Below are 14,213 nucleotides of genomic sequence, written 5' to 3'. Positions count from 1 at the left end.
CACTTGGATCTCCCGAGGAGCTATCCAAGGTTGAGATCGGGATCATTCGGAACTTTATCGTTGCTACCCAACGATTCTCTAAGTAGTTATATCTACGTCACCGTTAGTTTAGTTTATTATATGTCGTATCACAACGGACCGTCATGTTGTCCAAGTGAGCTTCCTCTATCAGGGAAGCTACCACCCAACCTAACCTAACATATCAGTATTTCAACCAAAATTCACAAACTTATTCATAAAAATTTGAGTACGCCTAAAAGTATGCAATATATTTGTACAAAATCATATAAAGCCAGTCATTTTGAACACTGCTTTACCCACTTGATCGCCAAATTTCTAACGGGTGATCATTTTATACCCTGCTTTATCGACACTGATCGTTAACTTACAAAAAAATCACAGTCAGTTCACAGAAATTTATTCATTTGCCTTCTTCAATTTCTACGTACATAATACTTAAGTAATATTGGAGTATTAATTTATCGAAATGCTATTTATCACGGTTTTGCTTTTTATAATGCAAAAGTTGCAATATACTTAATGGCACTACTTGATATTCTTATAAATCCAAGGCAGTAATGATGTGACTCTTGTATAAACTCCAGGATATTCGCCTTTGCCACAACCAATACCCCACGAAACAATACCAACTTGAGTGTAGCGTCCATTCTCGTTAACGATCAGAGGACCGCCAGAGTCGCCCTGGAAAGCAGAATGAAAAGAAGCAATTTTGATATGGATAATCAGCTGGACCTAATATAAAAAGCTTGAAGCCAAATTTATTTAATGAGAAAAAGATACCAAGATTCTAGATACTCTACTCAAATTAAAAAAATAAAATAAAAGAAGAAACGAATCTCATTAAAATAATGCGCCAGTTCCGAAACATTGTGAGATATTCGTCTTGAGTACGTTCTGCATTATTATTTCAGATTCGGTTTTAGCGAAGTGTTGACATCGGGTTTAGTTAGTAAATTATTTCGTATCCAGTTCGGTTTGGTTCCGTGCTTCATAGCAGTTGCAACTGTCTTTGTGTTGTTGTTGTTGTAGCAGTACTTCAACTGTCTTTATAATTCAAAGCAGTAGCAAAACTAACGAGGGAATGATAGAGGACTTTCCTGACAAACTTAAAGCGCATTATATTTGACTAACAAATTTGCCACACATTGCTGCAAAGGTTGGATATGCCTAGCGGGTATCATTGGCATACGAGTTATCAAAAAGGTTTATCCTACACTTTATAAATAGATAGTAAAGTCGAATATCGCATATGAAGCAATAACATTCGCAAAGGAATCCGCCCTAGAGCCGTTTCGAAGAACAATAGAGTAAGTGCACATTCACACCTTAATTCATGGGCACCTGGTTCGCTGATATCTACCAGTTTTAGATCGTAGTTGATCTCGCAAGATTAACCCCGTTTTATTACTGCCTTTAAGCGAATTCAACGTGCTCCGAATTGAGTATCCAAAACTCCGGTAACACATTTCAATTCTTGGAATTCTGGCAACCAATGTCAATTCTTGGGTGGATACGCCTCAGGTCAACTAAGCATGCACTGAGCTGATACCAAATCTTGTACTATTTTTGTGACTAACTTGATTTTTTTTAAATATTCACAAAAATGTTAAAAACGGGTTCTTCTATTTTAAAAAACCCGTTTAGGGTTTCAATAGTGATTGTGATTTTGTAAAATGCAACGCTGTTGAACGGTTTTACTGTCGGTTTTTGTAGGAAAACTCTCATGACTACGACTTTCAAGTACGACTTCGGATTTGCAAAATGAATCGGGTTAAAATATTACGGTTACGGTTTTGGTTGTGAAGTGCGAAACGGTCTACGTTTTGTTAAATGAACCTGTTATATATTTGGTGGCTTAGTTCGTTACGATGCGATTTCGTTTTTTTTTTAAGAGCGGGTTTTAACGGGTCTGATTTTAGTTAATCTGTGATGATGCGTTTTATGGCTTTGAAAAACGAATCAGGTTTAAAAGATTCTAATACGGCTCCGACTTTGAAAAGTGGAAAAGTTTTGATTTGGAAAAAGTTACCAGCTTTAGATTATGAAGAAATGGAAACCTAGACTTTGAGAAATGTAATGGTTAAATTGGTTTTAATTCATATAAATTTAATTAATAATAATATTTCATAAACATTTAAACGTCAAAATCGGGTATAATTAGTTTTCGGTTTTGATATAGAAAACGGGTTAAACGTCTACAGTCAGCTAAAGTGCGGCTTCAGCTTTCACAAATGAAACGGTTTAAACGTGTCTAATCGGTTATAATGTGGTTTTAGGTTAAAAAAACGAAATAGTTTGAACGGGTATAATACGGTTTTTATTTGGAGGATTGAAACGGTTAAATCGGTTGTTACTAGTATGCGGTTTTTAAAAAGGAAATGGTTTGAACGGGTTTTAATGTGATTTCTGTTTAAAAAAATGAAACAGTCTGAACGGCTTTAATCGGTTAGTGTTCGACTTCGCTTTTGAAAAATGAAACGGTCAAATCGGTTATAATTAAGTTGCTGTTTTGGGAAAGGAAACAGTTTAAACGCTTTTAACCAATTGTTGTGCTGTTTGGATCTTCAGAATTGAAACGGTTTAAACGGTTTTAATGTTTTTAATCGTGTATAATGCGATTTCGGGTTTGTGAAATTAAACTGTGTAAGAGGGCTTATACGAAATGCAACGATTTGAGCGGTTGTGATTTTAATTATCAAAATTAAGAGGTTTTAACCGGTTACCGGCAAAGCTTCCTGAAAATCCTCAAGAAGGTTCAGAAAAATTTAGAAACGTAAAGCAAAATGCAAAACTAGCTAAAAAAAGATAAAATAGTGGTTTCAGCAAAAGGATAATACAATTCTTTAAGTTTCCTTACACTACACGAATCCTTGGACGCCTGTCCGGCGCATACCATCGACTCGATTATACCACCGGGCGCTGCACGTCCATATTTGCGCGCACAATCATGATTCGCCCAAATAGGGATTTGCACTTTCTGCAAAATAGATGGCTGTGGACCATTCTCGCGTAAACTACCCCAACCCGCTACAACGGCCACTTTGCCGCTGTAACTTCGAGTTTCTTGGCTACTAGCACTGGGCAAGCAAATCGGTTGAATTTCATAACTGAATTTTATAGCTTCGTTTAAAGTCAAGATGGCTATATCGTTGTGCTAAAAAATTAGAAGAGAAAGGTAGAGAGACAATTTTGAAAACTTAAATTAACGACTTCTACACTACAATTTCTTTACTCACTAGTGTGCTAAAGTTGAAACCTTTATGACGCACCAAACGCTTAATACGCCTTGTAACATGCTGCACTTCGTAGTTGGTACGTATGTCGTAGTCGCCGAGATGCGCTGTCATTGCTGCAACATCCCATGATGTCATTCTAAAAAAGGTGATAGACAAATAACGGTTGGTATTAGCGGGTTAATTAAGTCTCAGGGAGTTAAAAAATGTGTCTGTTTTTACTTACCTTGACACACAATGTGCCGCCGTTAAAATATGATTTTTCGTTATCACACTACCACCACAGAATTGTTTGCCCGACTTGAATAGCACAGCGATCCATGGGAACTCATTTGGACTCGCATTCGTGCCGCCAACAATACGCTCCTGATCGGGCGCTGCAGGATTCTTTATACCACATTGTGTAGGCAAGCCATGATTAGAGGAATCGCTTGAAATGGCGGTTATCGGTCGCCGTGTTGTTGTGGTTGCTGCAGTTGGACGATTAGCTGGATAACTTGGATACCCAGGATATGAAGGATACGCTGGATAACTTGTACGTCGTGTAGTAGTTGTTGTAACAGCAGTCGGCTGCTTGGTTGTGTTTATTGTTGCTGATGATGTTGGTTTTGTCGTAGCCGATGGATGTGTGGGGTAGTGATGACTGGGTGGATGCGTGGGTAAAGGTGGTGGCCAGACAGCATTCGATGGCGGATGTGTCGGCAATGGTGGGGGCCATTGACTTATGCCAGGAAATTGCACACCAAACTGGCCCTGCCATTGATAAGCCAACTCATTGTAGGTGGTCGCAGTGCTGTTGGCGCTAATTTTTGTTTTATCTTCTTCATCTTCCTTTATAGGATCGTATATAACATTTTCGTCGGTTTGTGTCTCTGGTTTTGCACTAGATGACAAGGGTGGGTGTAATGGTTCTTCGAAAGGATCAATTTCGGTAGGATGATCTAACTCCATAATATCTTTCTCATCTTTTTCTTCCTCCACTTCTCCTCTATCGTGTTCGTGATATGACTGTGTTGGCACATTCCATTCGTTCGGTGGCTTGGGTATTCGATTCACGCCGCCAGGATATATGAAAGATGTAAATGTGCCAGTTAGTCCTAAATCATTGTCTGCATAAGTGCGCGTACAACAAATTCCACTATTTGGACGCCCAAACTGATCATAAAAATTGCATACTTCTCGTCCCATTCCCTGAGGCATCTTTGGCCACTGCCTAAACGTTAGAAAATGGAATTGCCGACTCGATCGATAAAGCTGTTGACAGCTGGTGAAACGCAAGCAAATGCCAGGCTGGCCGTGTGTTGTAATGCATTTACTGCCCTCGGCGCCAAAATTTGTGAGCAGCAAGACGGAAGGATCATTAAATAATTGGCGTCGATGGCGCGCTTGTTGCGATGACAATGGTGTTGACTGAGCTTTTGCTAGTGTTACCTCTTCAGGGGCTGTAATGAAAATCGTTACATGGTTAAAGCCCAGATTTAAAAAAAAATAAAAACTATTATTAAAAAGCTAAAGTAAAATTATTCAAAACCTAACACATATTTAATGACTTTTTTATGTTTATTGGGGTGCTCCGGCATCACCCGTTCATATGGTAATACCTAAAGTCAAAAAGCCAATATACATTTTTGTCTCTCTTGAAGACGGTTAAATGGTACCTCACTGGCCACTGAAATTTCTTATTCCGCCGCTAGGCAAAGCGATCTGTCAGTTCGGTTTTATCAATGCCCCCAGCTACGTGCTATATTTTATGGGCGCCTAGGTCACAAGCAAAGCGACTGGTCAGGCGGTTTTGGCAGTGCCACCAGCTACGTGCTATATTCTATGGGCGCCTTGGTCTCAAGCAGAGCGACCGGTCAATTCGGTTTTGGCAATGCCCCCAGCTACGTGCTATATTTTATGGGTGCCTAGTCTAAAAGTGACGCTCTGTATTTTGTGGGCGCCTAGTCCAAATGCGAAATCGGACGGTCAGTATGGTTTTTAGCAATGCTCCCAGCGACGCGCTGTATTTTTTGGGCGTCCAGTCCAAAAGCGAAATCGGGCAGTCAGAATGGGTTTTAACAATGCTCCCAGCGACGCGCTGTATTTTGTGGGCGTCCAGTCCAAAAGCGCTATCGGAGGGTAAGTATGGTTTATATAAATGCTCCCAGCGACGCATTGTATTTTATGGCACACTATATTTCATGGGCGGCCACCGTGGTGTGATGGTAGCGTGCTCCGCCTACCACACCGGATGCCCTGGGTTCAAACCCCCGGCAAAGCAACATCAAAATATTTAGAAATAAGGTTTTTCAATTAGAAGAAAATTTTTCTAAGCGGAGTGGCCCCTCGACAGTGTTTGGCAAGCGCTCCGGGTGTATTTCTGTCATGAAAAGCTCTCAGTGAAAATTCATCTACCTTGCAGATGCCTTTCGGAGTCGGCATAAAATCATGTAGGTCCCATCCGGCCAATTTGTAGGGAAAATCAAGAGGAGCACGACGCAAATTGGAAAAGAGGCTCGGCCTTAGATCTCTTCGGAGGTTATCGCGCGTTACATTTATTTTTATTTTTTATATTTCATAGGCACCTAGTCCAAAAGCGCAATCGGAGGGTGAGTATGGTTTTTATAAATGCTCCCAGTGACACGCTATATTTTGTGGGCACCTAGTCCAAAAACGAAATTGGACGGTCAGTATGGTTTTTATAAATGCTCCCAGTGCCGCGCTATATTTCATGGGCGCCTAGTCCAAAAGCGCAATCGGAGGGTGAGTATGGTTTTTATAAATGCTCCCAGTGATGCGCTATATTTCATGGGCGCCTAGTCCAAAAGCGCAATCGGAGGGTGAGTATGGTTTCTATAAATGCTCCCAGTGACGCGCTATATTTTGGGGGCGCCTAGTCCAAAAACGCAATTGGACGGTCAGTATGGTTTTTATAAATGCTCCCAGTGACGCGCCATATTTCACGGGCGCCTAGTACAAAAGCGCAATCGGAGGGTGAGTATGGTTTTTGTAAATGCTCCCAGTGACGCGCTATATTTCATGGGCGCCTAGTCCAAAAGAGCAATCGGAGGGTGAGTATGGTTTTTATAAATGCTCCCAGTGACGCGCTATATTTTGTGGGCACCTAGTCCAAAAACGAAATTGGACGGTCAGTATGGTTTTTATAAATGCTCCCAGTGCCGCGCTATATTTCATGGGCGCCTAGTCCAAAAGCGCAATCGGAGGGTGAGTATGGTTTTTGTAAATGCTCCCAGTGACGCGCTATATTTCATGGGCGCCTAGTCCAAAAGAGCAATCGGAGGGTGAGTTTGGTTTTTATAAATGCTCCCAGTGACGCGCTATATTTTGTGGGCACCTAGTCCAAAAACGAAATTGGACGGTCAGTATGGTTTTTATAAATGCTCCCAGTGCCGCGCTATATTTCATGGGGCCTAGTCCAAAAGCGCAATCGGAGGGTGAGTATGGTTTTTATAAATGCTCCCAGTGACGCGCTATATTTTGTGGGTACCTAGACCAAAAACGCAATCGGAGGGTGAGTATGGCTTTTATAAATGCTCCCAGTGATGCGCTATATTTCATGGGCGCCTAGTCCAAAAGCGCAATCGGAGGGTGAGTATGGTTTCTATAAATGCTCCCAGTGACGCGCTCTATTTTGTGGGCGCCTAGTCCAAAAACGCAATTGGACGGTCAGTTTGGTTTTTATAAATGCTCCCAGTGACGCGCTATATTTCATGGGCGCCTTGTCCGAAAGCTCAATCGGTGGGTGAGTATGGTTTTTAGAAATGCTCTGAGTGACGCGCTCTATTTTGTGGGCGCCTAGTCCAAAAACGCAATTGGACGGTCAGTATGGTTTTTATAAATGCTCCCAGTGACGCGCTATATTTCATGGGCGCCTAGTCCAAAAGCGCAATCGGAGGGTCAGTATGGTTTTTATAAATGCGGTATATTTTATGGGCGCCTAGTCCAAAAGAGCAATCGGAGGGTCAGTATGGTTTTCATAATTGCTCCCAGTGACGCGCTATATTTCATGGGCGCCTAGTCCAAAAGCACAATCGGGGGGTGAGTATGGTTTTTAGAAATGCTCCGAGTGACGCGCTCTATTTTGTGGGCGCCTAGTCCAAAAACGCAATTGGACGGTCAGTATGGTTTTTATAAATGCTCCCAGTGACGCGCTATATTTCATGGGCGCCTAGTCCAAAAGCGCAATCGGAGGGTCAGTATGGTTTTTATAAATGCTCCGAGTGACGCGCTCTATTTTGTGGGCGCCTAGTCCAAAAACGCAATTGGACGGTCCGTATGGTTTTTATAAATGCTCCCAGTAACGCTCTTTATTTCATGTGCGCCTAGTCCAAAGGCGGGATTGAACGGTCAGTATAGTTTTTATAAATGCTCCCAGTGACGAGCTGTATTTTATGGGCGCCTAGTCCAGAAGCGCAATGAGGGTCAGTATATTTTCTATAAATGCTCCCAGTGACGCGCTATATTTTATGGGCGCCTAGTCCAGAAGCGAAATCGGACGGTGAGTGTGGTTTTTATAAATGCCCCCAGTGACGCACTATATTTTATGGGCGCCTTGTCCAAAAGCGGAATTGGACGGTAGTATGGGTTTGAACAATTCTCCCAGCGACGTACTGAATTTTATTGGCGCCTAGTGCCGAAGCGAAATCGGAGGGTGAGTATGGTTTCTATAAATGCTCTCATTGACGCGCTATATTTTATGGGCTCCTAGTCCAAAAGCGCAATCGGAGGGTCAGTATGGTTTTTATAAATGCTCCCAGTGACGCGGTATATTTTATGGGCGCCTAGTCCTAAAGCGCAATCGGAGTATCAGTATGGTTTTCATAAATGCTCCCGGTTACGCACTGTATTTCATGGGCGCCTAGTCCAAAAGCGCAATCGGAGGGTCAGTATGGTTTTTATAAATGCTGCCAATGAGGGGGTGTATTTTATGGGCGCCTAGTCCAGAAGCGCAATGGGGGTCAGTATCGTATTTATAAATCCCCCAGTGACGCGCTATATTTTATGGGCGCCTAGTCCAAAAGCGCAATCGCGTGATCAGTATGGTTTTTATAAATGCTGCCAATGAGGGGCTGTATTTTATGGGCGCCTAGTCCAGAAGCGCAATGGGGGTCAGTATCGTTTTTATAAATCCCCCCATTGACGCGCTATATTTCATGGGCGCCTAGTCCAAAAGCGCAATCGGAGGGTGAGAATTGTTTCTATAAATGCTCCCAGTGACGAGCTGTACTTTATGTGCGCCTAGTCCAAAAGCGCAATGAGGGTCAGTATGGTTTTTATAAATGCTCCCAGCGTAGATTCCGCTGTTGGACTAGACGCCCATTAAATAAAGCGCGCTATATTTTATATGCATCCAGTATAAAAACACAATTGGACGGTCAGTAGGGTTTTATAAATGCCCCCAGTGACGCGCTGTATTTTATGGTCACTTAGTCCAAAAGCGAAATCGGACTGTCAGTATGAGTTTTAGCAACACCCATGCTGACCGTCCGATTTCGCTTTTGGACTAGACGCCCATAAATACAGCGCGTCGCTGGGAGTATTGCTAACACCCATGCTGACCGTCCGATTTCGCTTTTGGACTAGACGCCCATAAATACAGCGCGTCGCTGGGAGTATTGATAAAACCCGTACTGACCGTCCGATTGCGCTTTTGTACTGGACGCCCATAAAATATAGCGCGTCGCTGGCAGTATTGCTAAAACCCATACTGACCATCCGATTTCGCTTTTGGACTAGACACCCATAAAATATAGCGCGTCGCTGGGAGTATTGCTAAAACCAGTACTGACCATCCGATTGCATTTTTGTACTGGACGCCCATAAAATACAGCGCGTCGCTGGGAGTAATGCTAAAACCCATACTGACTGTCCGATTTCCCTTTTGGACTAGGCGCTCATAAAATACAGCGCTTCGCTGGGAGTATTGCTAAAACCCATACCGACCATCCGATTTCGTTTTTGGACTAGGCGTCCATAAAATATAGCGCGTCGCTGGGAGTAATACTAAACCCCATACTGATCGTACGCTTTTGGACTAGGCGCCCATAAAATATAGCGCGTTGCTGGAGCATTGCTAAAACCCCTACTACCGAACAATTCCGCTTTTGGTCTAGGCGCCCATAAAATATAGCGCGTCGCCGGGAGTATTGCTAAAACCCATACTGACCGTCCGATTGCCCTTTTGCCCATAAAATTTAACGCGTCACTGGGGGCATTTATAAAAACCATACTCACCCTCCGATTGGGCTTTTGGACTAGGCGCCAATAAAATATAGCGCGTCTCTCGGAGCATTGCTAAAACCCATACTACCGGACAATTCCGCGTTTGGACTAGGCGCCCATAAAATAGAGCGCGTCGCTGAGAGTATTGCTAAAACCCATACTGACCGTCCGATTGCGCTTTTGTACTGGACGCCCATAAAATATAACGCGTCACTGGGAGCATTTATAAAAACCATACTCACCCTCCTATTACGCTTTTGGACTAGGCACCCGTAAAATATAGCGCGTTGCTGGGAGCATTGCTAAAACCCATACTACTGGACAATTCCGCTTTTGGACTAGGCGCCCATAAAATATAGCGCGTCGCTGGCAGTATTGCTAAAACCCATACTGACCATCCGATTTCGCTTTTGGACTAGGCGGCCATAAAATATAGCCAGTCGCTCGGAGCATTGCTAAACTGAAACTGACCGACCGGAATCATTGCTAAGAACACACTGACCGTCCGGTTTTGCTTGTGGACTAGGCCCCAATAAAATATAGCACTTTGCTGGAAGCATTTCTCTCCTTTTCTGTTTCCCTATGACTTGCCACCTGACCTTCACCCTTTTCTCCGACTTCTAGCGCTTGCCTCTGCATTTGCCCTTTCCTATGGTTTTTTCCCCCTCTACTTTTTCTAACCTTCACCTTTTTTTCGCACATCTCGCTATCTATTGACGTCAGTTAGACCATGGAAGAAGGGACTGACCGAACATGTTGGAAGTCTAATCGATTCCTCATCTAACTTGTTCTCCTGGCATTCTTTTATGCTACGCTACTGCAAAAAAAAACAAGTAAGGACGGGACTGTCTTCGGCTATGCCGAAGACTTCATACCTTTCATGAATGGGGCTGAACAATAATCTTATCCCGTTCGTAATCTCCTAATAATCGCATGTATAAGATAAGAAATATCTAGTGAGCAGATCTACATACCTAAACGATTTTTAAGATAAATATGAAATAAGCAAGTAAGGACGGGACTGTCTTCGGCTATGCCGAAGACTTCATACCTTTCATGAATGGGGCTGAACAATAATCTTATCCCGTTCGTAATCTCCGAATAATCGGATATATAAGATAAGATATATCTAGTGAACAGATCTACATACCTAAACGATTTTTAAGATAAATATAAAATTAAAAATAGGTAGGTACTTTGTGTGAGGATGCACAGTTTCAGGTTTTTTGTGGTCTGCGTGTAAAAACTATGACTACGAATCACATATTTCAACAACATATGACGTAAGCGTAACTATTTAATGAAATGTTATGAATTTTGAAGCTTCTAGCCGTAAAAAAGGGGCAAAAAAATACAGTTTATATGGGGTATATAATATATATACCACCGATCTCTATGATTTTTTCAGACAACAATATATGCTATATACGTAAGCATTTGGTGAAATTTGAAGCTTCTAGCTGTTAAAACGGGGCAGAAATTGCGCAAAGTTTCTTATCTGAACAATTGGTTGTATGAGATATATACTATATATACCACCGATCTCAATGATTTTTTCAGACAAAAATATATACTATACACGTAAGCATTTGGTGAAATTTGAAGCTTCTAGCTGTTAAAATGGGGAAGAAATTGCGCAAAGTTTCTTATCTGAACAATCGGTTGTATGAGATATATACTATATATACCACCGATCTCAATGATTTTTTCAGACAACAATATATACTATACACGTAAGCATTTGGTGAAATTTGAAGCTTCTAGCTGTTAAAATGGGGAAGAAATTGCGCAAAGTTTCTTATCTGAACAATCGGTTGTATGAGATATATACTATATATACCACCGATCTCAATGAGTTTTTCAGACAACAATATATACTATACACGTAAGCATTTGGTGAAATTTGAAGCTTCTAGCTGTTAAAATGGGGAAGAAATTGCGCAAAGTTTCTTATCTGAACAATCGGTTGTATGAGATATATACTATATATACCACCGATCTCAATGATTTTTACAGACACCAATATATACTATACACGTAAGCATTTGGTGAAATTTGAAGCTTCTAGCTGTTAAAATGGGGAAGAAATTGCACAAAGTTTCTTATCTGAACAATCGGTTGTATGAGATATATACTATGTATAACACCGATCTCAATGATTTTTTCAGACAACAATATATGCTATATACGTAAGCATTTGGTGAAATTTGAAGCTTCTAGCTGTTATAATGGAACCGAAATCGCAAAAAAAATATATATTTCTATTAAATCTTATAAAATAAAGTCGCTAAATGCCATGTACGCACATAACTTCACACATAATGCTCCGATTTTAAAACGGTTTTTTGCATTTGAAAGCTTAGCTACGTGAGATGGTACAGTTAATATAATTTGAAGGTATATATTATAGGGGCGCGGCAAATTGCCAAAATGTAGTAAAAAATCATACAATTTTTGTTTACACAGCTATAACTCATAAACGGATGGATGGATTTAAAAAATTCTACTTTTCGGTAAAACTTTGAAATATTTACCTTCGATCTACATGAAAAAAAATACTTGATTCCTTTCTTATATCAGCCAAATTGTTTAAACAAAAGTAACATTTTTATCAAAAAATGCGTATGTGTGTTTGTTCGCTGTGAACTGTCCGCGCTAATTGCTTTTGAGTGAGCATTGATGCGACACATACATACGTACATATATAGCATTCGCTTCGTTATTTAACTTCGGGCGTAGGTTTAAAGGTATGTATGGATGTATATGTATAATGTATATATATGTATATATGTTTATTAAGTCTATGATCGAAAAGAATCTTACAGACTAGATACAAACGAATAGAAAGATATAAAAAGATATAATAGTCAAACTTATATATTAATTACCGTGTAAATAATAAAAAAGAAAAAAGATAACAATGAGATGAATAAATAAGAAAAATAAATTACAGCCACAGATCCAGAGAAGACTTGAACGTACTTCTCGACAAAGAGAAATCAAGAAGGAAACTCCCTGAGAGTCTATTAAATACAGTAAGTGCGCGGAAAATCGGGTCAAACATGCAATAGTTAGCTCTACCGACACGCAAGTAAAAGGGCAAGAAAGTACGAACACACCTATTAGGTACATTAAAATTAACTTTAGCTAGAAGAGCTGAACAATCCAAAGAGCCAGTGATGAGATCATAAACAAACATTAGTAGATGCGCAGCTCTCCGGATTTCAAGAGACTGGAGATTGATAAGCATGCATCGCGAGTAATAGGATGGGGTTGGATCGTCAAAGTTAATAGAAATTAAGCAAAATCTAATGAATTTCTTTGAACCCTCTCTATTCTGGCAGAGTGGCCACTATAGATGGGATTCCAGACAACTGAGGCATATTCTAATTTTGAGCGAACTAAAGAGATAAAAAGTGCCTTCCTGGTATAGGGATCCTTGAAGTGAAAAAGAGGATGTACATCACTACATAGTATAAAACAAAGTCGCTTTTTCTGTCCCTATGTCCCTTTGAATGCTTAAGCCTTTAAAAATGCGCAACGGATTTTGATGCGCTTTTTAAATAGATAAAGAGTGATTGAAGAGGAAGTAACGGATGAACATATTTGGCTGAAAATTGGTGGAGGGGTAGCTTAGAACCAGGAGACAGGCACTGGCTAATTTTTATCCCGTTCTGGATAGGGTCTTGAGATCAAAACGTGGACGTGGGTAATCCTGGGATATGTTTGTACAATATGGGTATCGAATGAGTACTTTGATACGGGGTATTTTTCGTACCCGCGGGTAACTAGGGTCTCGAGATATAAGCGAAAACGTGGACGCGGGTACCCCTAGAATGTGTTTATAGAATATGGATAACAAATGAGACCTGTTGATGAGTGCTTTAGTACAGGGTAGTTTTCATACCTATTGGTGACTAGGGTCTCGAGATTGAGGCCAAAACGTGGACCCGGGTACCCCTAGAAAGTGTTTATACAATATGGATAACAAATGAAAGCTGTTGATGAGTGCTTTAGTACAGGGTAGTTTTCATACCTATTTGTGAAGGGTCTCGAGATATAGGCCAAAACGTGCATCAGGGTAACACTAGGATGTGTTTTTACATTATGGGTATCAAATTGAAGCTGTTGATGAGTGCTTTAGTACAGAGTAATTTTTATACCGCTGGGTGACTGGGGTCTCAAGATATGGGCAAAACCTGGACCCGGATACCCCTAGAATGTGTGTGTAATATGGATATCAAATGAAAGTTGTTGCTGAGAGCTTTAAAGTAATTTTCATTGTGGTATTCGATTTAGTTGCATTAACCTGGCAAAACTGATAAATGTGCATGCGTAGCCGAAATACAGACATGAATTAATAATACCCACATAACTATTTACATACGTCCTATTCGATTTGCCTGGCAATAAGGGATGAACAAGAATGGGAAAAACTTTAGAGAAGAGAAAAGAGAGAAGGAGACTGAGAAAGAGATAGAGTGAGACGAAAATAGAAATAGATGAAGCGAAAATATGGAGGGAGGAGTGAATAAAAGGATTAAGAAAAAGTGAGGAGGGGAGGGAGCGGCAGAGCTAGACGGAAAAAGCTTATTAAAATGTATGGAGATAGACCAAATTTAGGGCATAACAATGTCTGACGGGTCTGCTAGTATACTATATATATATATACTATATATACCATCATATATATATTATATATATCACCGATCTCTATGATTTTTTGACACAACA

At 40.8% G+C, this 14,213-nt stretch overlaps 1 protein-coding gene across 3 annotated transcripts in view; it reads right to left on the bottom strand.

Moving 5' to 3' along the window:
- Nucleotides 1–424: 424 nt before the first annotated feature.
- l(2)k05911 (lethal (2) k05911) overlaps nt 425–14,213 on the bottom strand; it is a 34,298-nt gene continuing 20,509 nt past the window's right edge. For all 3 annotated transcript variants that reach the window (XM_067765237.1, XM_067765238.1, XM_067765239.1), the window contains 4 exons: nt 3,481–4,696; nt 3,258–3,393; nt 2,879–3,175; nt 425–702 (listed from right to left, as the gene is read on the bottom strand). In XM_067765237.1, the coding sequence (XP_067621338.1) occupies nt 547–702; nt 2,879–3,175; nt 3,258–3,393; nt 3,481–4,696 (1,805 nt within the window). In that variant the 3' untranslated portion in view covers nt 425–546. The remainder of the gene's footprint in view (nt 703–2,878; nt 3,176–3,257; nt 3,394–3,480; nt 4,697–14,213) is intronic.

Source organism: Eurosta solidaginis, chromosome 2 (assembly GCF_040869045.1).
Source record: "Eurosta solidaginis isolate ZX-2024a chromosome 2, ASM4086904v1, whole genome shotgun sequence".
NCBI classification, from domain to species: Eukaryota; Metazoa; Arthropoda; class Insecta; order Diptera; family Tephritidae; genus Eurosta; species Eurosta solidaginis.
Note: the sequence above shows the minus strand (reverse complement) of the source record. Positions and strands in the feature narration are given on the sequence as shown.